At 42.4% G+C, this 12500-nt stretch overlaps 1 protein-coding gene across 11 annotated transcripts in view; it reads right to left on the bottom strand.

The window, feature by feature from the left end:
- The window catches only part of LOC113816011 (trichohyalin), a 43625-nt gene that overhangs the window by 6143 nt on the left and 24982 nt on the right, over positions 1–12500 (bottom strand). For 2 of the 11 annotated variants that reach the window (XM_070144918.1, XM_070144891.1), the window contains 7 exons: positions 11229–11435; positions 8751–10411; positions 6182–8639; positions 4188–5720; positions 2400–3464; positions 1050–1177; positions 393–714 (listed from right to left, as the gene is read on the bottom strand). In XM_070144918.1, the coding sequence (XP_070001019.1) occupies positions 393–714; positions 1050–1177; positions 2400–3464; positions 4188–5720; positions 6182–8639; positions 8751–10411; positions 11229–11435 (7374 nt within the window). The remainder of the gene's footprint in view (positions 1–392; positions 715–1049; positions 1178–2399; positions 3465–4187; positions 5721–6181; positions 8640–8750; positions 10412–11228; positions 11436–12500) is intronic. The other 9 variants (XM_070144938.1, XM_070144897.1, XM_070144933.1 and 6 more) reach the window with 9 other exon arrangements.

Below are 12500 nucleotides of genomic sequence, written 5' to 3' on the forward strand. Positions count from 1 at the left end.
GATTGCAGTAATTGATAAGTCATATCAAGGTGATTTTTTTCTTTGCACTGAGCCAATAATTGTGGTTTATTTGGGGGATAAGCTTGTTTGTTTGTTTGGTGTTTAGATAACGACGAGTGCAAGGAGGGTCATTTGTCTGTGATTTAAGTCAGTGTGAATAAAAGGAATAATTTATTTAATCAAGTTAATACTTGGGTGTTTTTGGCGATTATTTTCCTATAACTACTTTTATTGCACAGGAATTCGTAGAGTAACGAGATCTGCGTGCTTGAATTTGCATGTATATGTATACTTTCAAAAGAAAAATATATGATAAGAAGTTCAAAGGCAAAAGTGCCCTGCAGACCCATACAAGTGAGATGCGTCACACAGCCCCCTTCGTCCCTTCGTACCTGTCTTGAGGGCGCGCTTGGTGTACTCGACGCCCGTGAGGTAGTTGATGAAGGTGGACTTCCCGGTGGAGTATGGGCCCAGGAGAAGGACGAGCGGCGTGCCGAAGAGCTCGGCGTCGGACACGTGGCGGTTGGAGATGTCCTGGTACTTGTAGAGGCCTTCGAGGGGCTTGATGGCCGCCTCGTAGATCTTCTTGAGGTCCTTGAGCGTGGCCTCGGCGATGGGGTCGGTGCGCGCCGCCGCGTCCCTCGAGGTCTCGTCCAGGCCCAGGATGGCCTCGAGGTGGTCGCGGGAGCGGAAGGCAGAGGGGACCACCACTACCTGCGGGCGGGGGCGCTCGGGGTCTTAAGGAGGGCTCCGGTGCAAGGGTATTTAAGCAGTCAGCAGAAGGCAATACACATTTAGAGAAAATTAAAGTGAAGGGAAGGAGATATTCAGTACGAACGAAATCATTTGCGTTTTCTTCTGTGATTAGGAATTTGGGTCTGCATCGACGATAAAGAACAAAATCTGATGGTTGAGCAATATCAAAGAACGGGTATTAATTCTCCACAGGAAGAAAGAATGGAATCGAAATGAATAAAAATAGATATGATCAACGAGCTATTCGAATCGAAACACATTAAAAACATTTCATTAGCAACGATATCCATTACCTGCTCCTCCTCCTCCTGCGGTGCCTCTTCTTTAGTCTCTTCTGCCAATACCGGCTCCTTGGGGGCTTCGGGGGCATCAGCCAGCGGTTTACTATCAGCTGTGGCTTCCTTTGCAGGCTCACTTGGAACTGGAAAGGAGGAGCAGCAGTTGTAGAGGCGCTGATTATGCAAGGAAGAATCCAAATCCATCAGAGGGTTACGTATAAGGTGTCGGTGGAGCAAAGGAACTCTTAGGTTACATATACTACGCCGAAGAGATCGTTAAAGACTTTCTTAATCATGGGAAAGATTACTTTTTGTTTTCTTTTTTTCATTTGAAATGATATCCATATGTACATACATTTAAGAAAGGAATAAATATTGGGAACTGAGTGTGATTCATTAGGGTTGGAACATCAATAAGCTTTTTTCATGCGTTTTTAATACAAATGCTCAGATTAATTCACTGCTGTTTAGACATAAACTATTATGTAGTTTTTGAAATCATATTTGGTTTGTCTTGCATCCTCGCGTCCAGATCAACTTAAGAGAACATTGCAGAGGAAATGTAGGGCGTATGTAACATAAGGATAAATGGAAGTAGGAGCAAAATTATCTCAAAATGAAGAAAAAAAACATGCAAACAATGGAGTGGGGAAAACCCTGGAACACTGGCAAAACAAGACAAATCATATATATTACGCAAAGAAAAAAGAAAATAAGAAAAGTAAGATTGATTACAAGAATTGCGAAAAGAAATAACAAATTCATAATTCTCTAATTACGAAACTTAGAACTATTCTAATTCACTCCATTGTTAGGTAAAGACCAGCAATCAGAATTTAGAAAGAATAGTGGGAATACGTACACATATGTGTGTAGATATATGTGCACATATACGTATGCATATACATATGCATATATACAAACATATATATATATATATATATATATATATATATATATATATATATATATATATATATATCATGTATACACAAACACATATCCTTAAAAGCACAGATATTACCATCTATGCTATTACAAAACAAGAGAATTATCAAACAGCAGTGAATAAGGCAGTACTTTATAGGTATTAGTGTCTCAGATCAGCCCAGGGAAGTGCCGGCAAGATTGCATGAAATATCTTTATTTTTCTTTACAAAAAAAAAGACATATTCCGCCTTCCCTGAGCCTTTTCTTCCCATTTTACGTTTCACAGAAGAAAACAACAGCGGCACGAGCGAGGGCGTGAGGGAGGTGGGCGGGCGGGCGAGCGGACGGGCTGGCGGGGAGCTGCCAACCAGAGTGTGGGGGGAGGAGGGGGAGGGGGGGGGGAAGAAAGGGTTACACTGGCGGCCGTCACGACACCTTCAGGCTCTGAGGTGCTCGGGACTCCTGCGTCTGCTTCATCCACCTCCCCAACTGTGTCCACATCCCCATCCTCTTTCTCATCACCTGAATCTTTATCTTCGCCAGCATCGTCATCTTCATCGTAACCTTCGTCATCAGTCCCTTCGTCATCAGCCGGTTCTGCGACTTTGGCTTCGTCGTCGTCGTCGTCGTCGTCTGATTCTTCATCTTCATCTTCATCGAGCTCCTCTTCGATTCCCTCGTCTTTATCTTCGTCGCTTTTATCATGTTTTTCGACTTTTTTCTCCAGTTCTTCCTCTTCATCTTCATCTTCATCTTCGTCCTCATCTACATCCTTTGAAGCTACTTCCTCTTCTTCGTCCTCGTCTTCCTCGTCCTCATCCTCATCTACCGCTTCTTCATCTTCATCGTCGTCAACCTCCTCTTCTTCTTCATCTTCGTCTACCTCTTCTTCTTCATCTTCCTCATCTTCATCTTCGTCAGTTTCTGCTTCCTCCTCCTCATCAAGCTCTCCAGTTGCCTTTTCTATCTCTTCTTCCTCATCTTCATCCTCGTCTTCTTCAACTTCGTCTTCGTCTTCGCTTTCGTCCTCATCACCTTCCTCATCAACCTCGTCTTCTTCATCTTCATCCTCGTCTTCTTCATCAACTTCTTCATCTTCATCCTCATCTTCTGCTTCAACTACTTCGTCTTCGTCTTCATCTTCATCATCATCTTCTGATTCAACTTCTTCATCCTCATCCTCATCTTCATCAGCTTCCTTATCATCATCCTTCTCATCTTCTGCTTCAACTTCTTCGTCTTCATCTTCATCCTCATCCTCTTCGTCTTCTGCTTCAACTTCTTCGTCTTCATCTTCTTCATCTTCCTCCTCGTCTCCCTCTTCTTCAAGTTCCTCTGTTTCATCGTCTTCATCTATCTCTTCATCCTCATCCTCATCCTCATCCACCTCATCCTCATCCTCCTCATCCTCAGCTTCTTCGTCATCCTTGTCGCTTTCCGCAGCATCTTCCTCTTCATCCTCGTCCTCATCCGCTTCTTCCTCATCTACGAGTTGCTCACCTTTGTGTCATGGGCAAGTGTTAGTAAAAACTCCTGTGGCAAGACCAGCTCCATCCCTCAGGCCATAACCCACCTCTAGGGAGGTCCTGTGTCCTTACGTGACGTTTGGGACAAAAAGTCTATCAATACTATAATCTGCAAATACAGTCACAGACTATTCTGTATAAAAATACAAAGGAATGGAGGACTAATTCCCAATTCATACTAGACACTACTGTAGACCTCTTATGTGGGGTAAAGCAGATTTTTGTCTAATGAAGTGGAATTAAAACGTTCTCAAGGGATTTCTGCTACACAGAAATGTCCTAAGATTAAATCCTCTTTTAAGAAATCTGCTTACTGTATATCATGCAATTGAATAAAATAAACTACACAAATGTTTAACCAGATATAATGATATATTCATATAACATATATCTGTTCTGTATATGTGCATTTTCGGTTTCGATTCTGCCAAGGAAAGGGTGTCACGCTGTCATATTTGAAATTTGAAATGGTTACGTATAAACTCGATAACCCCATATGCCATTAAAAAGAATTTAGAAGGTAAGAACATAAAATATGTAAATGCAGACAATCGCTGAGCTTTTATTCATTCGACAATGTCCAAAGAATCGAAATCGGTCATAAACCAAACTAAGCAATTTCAAACTCTTTGAAGCTGCTACAATATTAGCTAAGGATAGATCTGAGCCAAACTACCAAACCATCCACACCACATACCTGCCACTTTCTCCTCGGGAAACTTGGCCTTCTCTACAACAGGTTCTTCAACCGGTCGTTTAGGTTCAGGTGCAGGTTCCGGTGCCTTCACTACTTCTGGTGCAGGTGCAGGTTCAACTGGCTTGGGTGCTGGAGCAGATACTGGCTCAGGAACTGGTTCAGGAACTGGTTCAGGAACTGGTTTAGGAGCTGCTACCGGTTCAGGAGCAGCAACTGGTTCAGGGGCAGCAACTGGTTCAGGAGCAGCAACTGGTGCAGGAGCAGCAACTGGTTCAGGAGCAGCAACTGGTTCAGGAGCAGCAACTGGTGCAGGAGCAGGAACTGGTGCAGGAGCAGCAATTGGTTCAGGAGCAGCAACTGGTTTCGGGACTGGAGCTGGTTCTGGGACTGGAGCTGGCTTAGGTGCAACAGCTGGTTCAGGCACTGCAGGTGGTTTAGGAGCTTCAACTGGCGCAGGAGCAGCTTTTTTGTGTTCCGGGTGAGTCTGCCATGGCTGGGCCCACTTAGGGTCACGTTTTGAACCTTCAGGGACAGTTTCGAAAATCATCTTCACAAATTTGTCAATAATACCTCCAGAGGGACCTATAGGCTTATCTTCCTTAGGTTCAACGACCTCCACTACTTTTCTTGCATGCTCAGGGTGTGTCTGCCAAGGTTTGGCCCATTTAGGATCGCGCTTTGTTCCTTCTGGGACTGTTGGGAAAATAAGTTTGACAAACTTATCGATGAGTCCTCCAGAAGGACCAACAGGCTTCTCTTCCTTAGGTTCTTCTGCTACTTCTACCTTCTTTTTGGCATGTTCAGGGTGTGTCTGCCATGGTTGGGCCCATTTGGGGTCTCGAGCTGTTCCCTCGGGTACAGTTTGGAAGATTAATTTGACAAACTTGTCAATAATTCCTCCAGAGGGACCTATAGGCTTATCTTCCTTAGGTTCTTCTGCTACTTCTACCTTCTTTTTGGCATGTTCAGGGTGTGTCTGCCATGGTTGGGCCCATTTGGGGTCTCGAACTGTGCCTTCAGGGACAGTCTGGAAGATGAGTTTGACAAACTTATCAATGATTCCTCCTGAAGGACCTACAGGCTTATCTTCCTTAGGTTCCTCTGCTACTTCTACCTTCTTTTTGGCATGTTCAGGGTGTGTTTGCCAGGGTTGGGCCCATTTGGGATCACGTTTTGTTGTTTCAGGAACAGTCGGGAAGATCAGCTTAACAAATTTGTCAATGATTCCTCCCGAAGGCCCAACAGGTCCCTGTTCTACTTCCGGAACTTTCTCAACTTTTTTCTTGGCGTGCTCTGGGTGCGTCTGCCAAGGCTGTGCCCACTTTGGATCCCTCTCCCCCTTGGGCAAACCAAAGATTATGTTGATTATCTTGTCGAAGAAACCAGGTTCTGCAACGGCTGGCTTAGGTGGTGAAGGAGCAGGGGCAGCAGGTTGGGGAGGTGGGGCGACTGGCTGCGGTGGCGGGCTGGCGACAGGCTCGGGCTGGACTTCCACTGGCTTCGCTGGTTCCGGGGCAGACACTGGAGCTTCAACTGAAATAGAAAGGATTATTAGCATTAAATCTGCAGGGCCTTTATTTTAAATGATATGCGTGACAGCCTCTTGCACAATTCTCTTTATTAGACTTATGTACGTGTCTCAGCATCTGCGTAGAGCACATACAGTCCCACAGATCAGGAGAATGTCAAAATCACAAAAAGGGACATAAAAGTTAAACCTCTCTGGAGAAATATAAGTAAATTTAGGGGAAATCATGACAAAAAAGGGTAAACTGTGAGAAAGAGAGAAACACATTCCTTTTATACTGAAGTGGAAACATGCAATATTATCCTGGAGGTCAAAATGAAAGGGTGAAAAAAGAACCTCTCAATTGAAAGAGATCATTCTTTCCTTCTGAAACGCCGTCGAAGGAATGCCAAACAGGTCAAAGGTCGAGATGGTGAAGGAAAAAAGGAAACACCGAAGCAGGACTGCCACTCCCATGGCCTCTTACTGTGCCGCGCCTCAGACGTCTCGCCCACTGACTCCTCTTTTGTCTCTCTTACGTCACTTTCCTCCTCTGCCTCCTCTTTCGTCTCATCGTCCTCTTCCTCGCTTTCGGCTGCTTCTACATCTTCCTCTTCATCTGCTTCCTCTTCATCTTCTTCATCCTCCTCCTCCTCCTTCTCGTCTTTTTCATCCTCTTCATCTTCATCTTCCTCTACTCCCTCCTCTTCATCTTCATCCATTTCCTTCTCTTCCCCTGTTTCCTTCACCTCTTTTTCATCTATCTCTTCCTCTGCTTCATCTTCCTCTTCCTCTTCATCTCCTTCCTCTTCGTCTTCCTCATCATCTATTTCTTCCTCTTCCTCTTCATCTACTTCTTCCTTTTCATCTACTTCCTCTTCGTCTTCCTCTTCATCTACTTCTTCCTCTCCCTCTTCATCTACTTCCTCTTCGTCTTCCTCTTCCTCTTCATCTACTTCCTCTTCATCTTCATCTACTTCTTCGTCTTCCTCTTCCTCTTCGTCTACTTTCTCTTCGTCTTCATCCACTTCTTCTTCTTCCTCTGTTTCTACCTCTTCCTCTTCATCTACTTCTTCGTCTTCCTCTTCCTCTACTTCCTCCTCTTTGTCTTCCTCTTCATCTACTTCCTCTTCCTCTTCATCTACTTCTTCGTCTTCCTCTTCCTCTACTTCCTCCTCTTCGTCTTCCTCTTCCTCTTCATCTACTTCTTTTCCATCGTCTTTTTCTACCTCTTCCTCTTCGTCTTCCTCTTCATCTACTTCCTCCTCTTCGTCTTCCTTTTCATCTACTTCGTCTTCGTCTTCATCTACTTCTTCGTCTTCATCTTCATCTACTTCTTCCTTTTCGTCTTCCTCTTCATCTAATTCTTCCTCTTCATCTACTTCTTCCTCTTCATCTACTTCCTTCTCTTCGTCTTCCTCTTCATCTACTTCTTCGTCTTCATCTTCATCTACTTCCTCCTCTTCGTCTTCATCTCCATCTACTTCCTCCTCTTCGTCTTCCTCTTCATCTACTTCTTCGTCTTCCTCTTCATCTACTTCTTCGTCTTCCTCTTCATCTACTTCTTCGTCTTCCTCTTCATCTACTTCTTCGTCTTCCTCTTCATCTACTTCTTCGTCTTCCTCTTCATCTACTTCTTCGTCTTCCTCTTCATCTACTTCTTCGTCTTCCTCTTCATCTACTTCTTCGTCTTCCTCTTCATCTACTTCTTCGTCTTCCTCTTCATCTACTTCCTCCTCTTCGTCTTCCTCTTCCTCTTCATCTACTTCTTTTTCATCCTCTTTTTCTACCTCTTCCTCTTCGTCTTCCTCTTCATCTACTTCTTCCTCTTTGTCTTCATCTTCATCTACTTCTTTTTCATCCTCTTTTTCTACCTCTTCCTCTTCATCTACTTCTTCCTCTTCGTCTTCATCTTCATCTACTTCGTCTTCCTCTTCATCTACTTCTTCGTCTTCCTCTTCATCTACTTCTTCGTCTTCCTCTTCATCTACTTCTTCGTCTTCCTCTTCATCTACTTCTTCGTCTTCCTCTTCATCTACTTCTTCGTCTTCCTCTTCATCTACTTCCTCCTCTTCGTCTTCCTCTTCCTCTTCCTCTACTTCTTTTTCATCCTCTTTTTCTACCTCTTCCTCTTCGTCTTCCTCTTCATCTACTTCTTCCTCTTCCTCTTCGTCTTCATCTTCATCTACTTCGTCTTCCTCTTCATCTACTTCGTCTTCCTCTTCATCTACTTCTTCGTCTTCCTTTTCATCTACTTTTTCGTCTTCCTCTTCATCTACTTCTTCGTCTTCCTCTTCATCTACTTCTTCGTCTTCCTCTTCATCTACTTCTTCGTCTTCCTCTTCATCTACTTCTTCGTCTTCCTCTTCATCTACTTCTTCGTCTTCCTCTTCATCTACTTCTTCGTCTTCCTCTTCATCTACTTCTTCGTCTTCCTCTTCATCTACTTCCTCCTCTTCGTCTACTTCTTTCTTTTCGTCTTTTTCTACAACTTCCTCTTCGTCTTCCTCTTCATCTACTTCTTCGTCTTCCTCTTCATCTACTTTTTTCTTTTCCTCTTTTTCTACCTCTTCCTCTTCGTCTTCCTCTTCATCTACTTCTTCGTCTTCCTCTTCATCTACTTCTTCCTCTTCATCTTCGTCTACTTCTTTCTTTTCCTCTTTTTCTACCTCTTCCTCTTCGTCTTCCTCTTCATCTACTTCTTCGTCTTCCTCTTCATCTACTTCTACCTCTTCGTCTTCCTCTTCATCTACTTCTTCGTCTTCCTCTTCATCTACTTCCTCCTCTTCGTCTACTTCTTTCTTTTCCTCTTTTTCTACCTCTTCCTCTTCGTCTTCCTCTTCATCTACTTCTTCCTCTTCCTCTTCATCTACTTCTTCCTCTTCGTCTTCCTCTTCATCTACTTCCTCCTCTTCGTCTACTTCTTTCTTTTCCTCTTTTTCTACCTCTTCCTCTTCGTCTTCCTCTTCATCTACTTCTTCGTCTTCCTCTTCATCTACTTCTTCCTCTTCGTCTTCCTCTTCATCTACTTCCTCTTCGTCTTCCTCTTCATCTACTTCTTCCTCTTCGTCTTCCTCTTCATCTACTTCTTCGTCTTCCTCTTCATCTACTTCTTCGTCTTCCTCTTCATCTACTTCTTCGTCTTCCTCTTCATCTACTTCTTTCTCTTCCTCCTTTTCTACCTCTTCCTCTTCGTCTTCCTCTTCATCTACTTCTTTCTTTTCCTCTTTTTCTACCTCTTCCTCTTCGTCTACTTCTTTCTTTTCCTCTTTTTCTACCTCTTCCTCTTCGTCTTCCTCTTCGTCTTCCTCTTCATCTACTCCTTCCTCTTCGTCTTCCTCTTCATCTACTTCTTCCTCTTCGTCTTCCTCTTCGTCTACTTTCTTTTCCTCTTCATCTACTTCGTCTTCGTCTTCGTCTTCCTCTTCATCTACTTCTTTCTCTTCCTCTTTTTCTACCTCTTCCTCTTCATCTACTTCCTCTTCGTCTTCCTCTTCATCTACTTCCTCTTCGTCTTCCTCTTCATCTACTTCCTCTTCGTCTTCCTCTTCATCTACTTCCTCTTCGTCTTCCTCTTCATCTACTTCTTTCTCTTCCTCTTTTTCTACCTCTTCCTCTACTTCCTTTTCCTCTTCGTCTTCCTCTTCATCTACTTCGTCTTCGTCTTCATCTACTTCTTTCTCTTCCTCTTTTTCTACCTCTTCCTCTTCGTCTTCCACTTCATCTACTTCCTCTTTCTCTTCATCTACTTCTTTCTCTTTATCTACTTCTACCTCTTCGTCTACTTCTTCGTCTTCCTCTTCATCTACTTCTTCGTCTTCCTCTTCATCTACTTCTTCGTTTTCCTCTTCATCTACTTCTTCGTCTTCCTCTTCATCTACTTCTTCGTCTCCCTCTTCAATTACTTCTTCGTCTTCCTCTTCATCTACTTCTTCGTCTTCCTCTTCATCTACTTCTTCGTCTTCCTCTTCATCTACTCCTTCGTCTTCCTCTTCATCTACTTCTTCGTCTTCCTCTTCATCTACCATTTCATCCTCTTCTCCTACTTCTTCCTCTTCCTCTTCATCTACTTCTTCCTCTTCGTCTTCCTCTTCATCTCCTTCATCCCCTTCCGTTTCCTCTGTATCGCCTCCCATCTGTTCTTTTTTCTTTTTATCTACTTTTACCTTCTTTTCGTTTTTATCTACTCCCTTCTTTTCATCTACCTCTACATGAACTTCCTCTTCCTCTTTGTCTACTCCTTTCTCTTCCTCTATTACTTCATCTACTTCCACCTCTTCCTCTTTATCTACTTCTTTCTCTCCTTCACCTTGATCTGCTTCCTCTTCTTCCTCTTCATTTGTCTTTTCTATTTCACCTACTTTCTCTTCTTCATCTTTATCTTCTCCTTCTTCCTTCTTTTCCTTTCCTTTTTCTACTTCCTTCTCTAACTCTTCATCGTCTTCGCTTTCTTTATCTTCCTTTTTATCAGCTTTCTTTATTTTCTCTTCATCAACCTTTTTATCTTCCTTTTCTACAATTTCCCTTTCTTCTTTTGCACCTTTTGCGTCATCCTTAATTTTGACATCCTCATTTCTTTCTTCTTTCTCTGCTCCTTTTATCCTATCTTTTTCAATTACTTTTTTCTGATCTTTATCCCCTCTTTCCTCACTTCCTTCCTTTAGCTTACTCTCTCTTCCAACTACATTTTCGTCTTCTTCGTCTTCGTTAGATGAAACTAGTAAGAAAGTAATAAACAGATGAAAGAGAAAAGAGAAAGCAAAATAATGATAAAAAAGCCTCAACAGTTGTTTAAGATAAAGAGATGTTACGCCTTTGTTATGGTTAAAGCGTGAACTAAACTAAATTAAAGATAAAGATAAATGAAAGCGTCAGAAAATAAAGCTAAACTAAATTGTGAGATTCTCTAAAGTACAAATAGCTTCAAGGCATTTCTAAGCTAAGTCATGCAGCGTCTTGTTAAAATTCTGATACTTTGAAACACCTTCGACAGGTATTAGTCTTCTATGACTTCGTGTTTCAAGTTTTTGTTCCTTCTCATGCATTTATTAATATACTTGTATACTAGTTTTACACAGCAACAGTACAAATTATATGCAATATGCAGCTAATCTTCCTTTAAAGTAATTATACATATAGACGCATATATATATATATATATATATATATATATATATATATATATATATATATATATATATATATATATATATATATATATATATATATATATATATACATGTGTGTGTGTATTTGCGTGTGTGCGTGTGTATGCATATGTATTTTTCTGTATATATACACACACACACATATATATATATGTGTGTGTGTGTGTGTGTGTATGTATGTATATGTGTATATATATATATATATATATATATATATATATATATATATATATATATATATATATGTATATATATATATGTATGTATGTATGTATGTATATACATATACATATATATGCGCATAACATACATAGTCATGCTTTTACCGCAAGCCTGCGAGCGTGCTTCCAGCGCTATAGGACCTACCTGGAGGCTCCGGGACGACCGGCGCGGCGGGCGCGGGTGGCGGCGCTGGCGCTTCGGCAACTGGCTTCGGTGGTTCGGGTTCAGGTTCCGGTTCGATTGGTTCAGGCTCTATGACGGCGGGCGGTTCCTTGGCCACTTCGGGTTCCGCTTGAGGAGGAGGAGGGACTTCGGCCGGGACTGGAGCCTCCTCGACCCTCTCTGCTTCCACTGGGTGAGAGAAGAGGCTGTGAGATTCGAGGGAAAACGAGGCGTGAGTGGGACATTGCAGGGCGGACTATGATAAAACGATATGCGTGTATGTACTTGCTACAAGCCACAGCTAAAGCTACACGCACTACCTCGAGCTATGGAGGGGCATGGGACGTCGACACTAATGGTGGCCCAGGTTCTTTAGGTAACTAGATCACCATTAGTTTTTTTTCTCCCTTTTGTTCAGGAAACAGGACGCCAATACGTTTATTTTTCGATTAGAGTAGCAACAATTGTACTTTAAAGCTCCGAAAAAAGTGTGCCTGGCAGGTTTCGCCTTTGAATTTTGTTTATACCATAATTGTAATTTGCTTATTTCCTTGAATTAAGGACTTTTCATGCAGGACAACAGGCAGGGTATTACTTGGGGTAGCTTTACCATGCACGTGTACTACGTAATGCTGGTAATAATGCAGCTAAGCAGATAGACATTTCAATAGACAGATGCTTAGTAAACAAGCTGCAACTTCTACAATGAATGTTGAACGAGAATTCTTACCATGTCTTGGCCCTTTGACAACCCATTTGGCTAACTCATCCTATTCTGTATCTGGGTCCTATTATCTTTTTTATCTAATTCTTCTATTACATCTCTGCTTACTATTTTTCCCGGATTTAGTTTTGTGTATCTTTTTTCCCTTTTTTCCCTTCTGTTTTATTTGTACCTCTTTTCAGGCCTCATTTCTTCCCGTTTTTCCTTTCTTCCCGTTTCTCTTTTTTTATCTCCTTACTATCCCCTTCCTTCTATCCCCGCTTCAGTCTGCCTCTCCATCCATTGTGGTTTTTTTTATCATCTTTCTTTCCTATCTTTTATTATCTTTCCCTTCCTCTTTATCCCGTCTACATTTTACCTTTCACTCTATCACTGGTCCCTCTTCACCTATCTTTCCTTCTACCTCTCTTTCCTTCTCTTCAACTCTGTCTATTTCCTCCTATCTCCCTACACTCCACCCTTCTATCCCTTTAACCCCCCACCCCAACTCTCTTTCCTATCCCTACCCCCTCCCTCCTCCCCTCCCACCC

This window comes from Penaeus vannamei, chromosome 3 (assembly GCF_042767895.1).
Source record: "Penaeus vannamei isolate JL-2024 chromosome 3, ASM4276789v1, whole genome shotgun sequence".
NCBI lineage: Eukaryota > Metazoa > Arthropoda > Malacostraca > Decapoda > Penaeidae > Penaeus > Penaeus vannamei.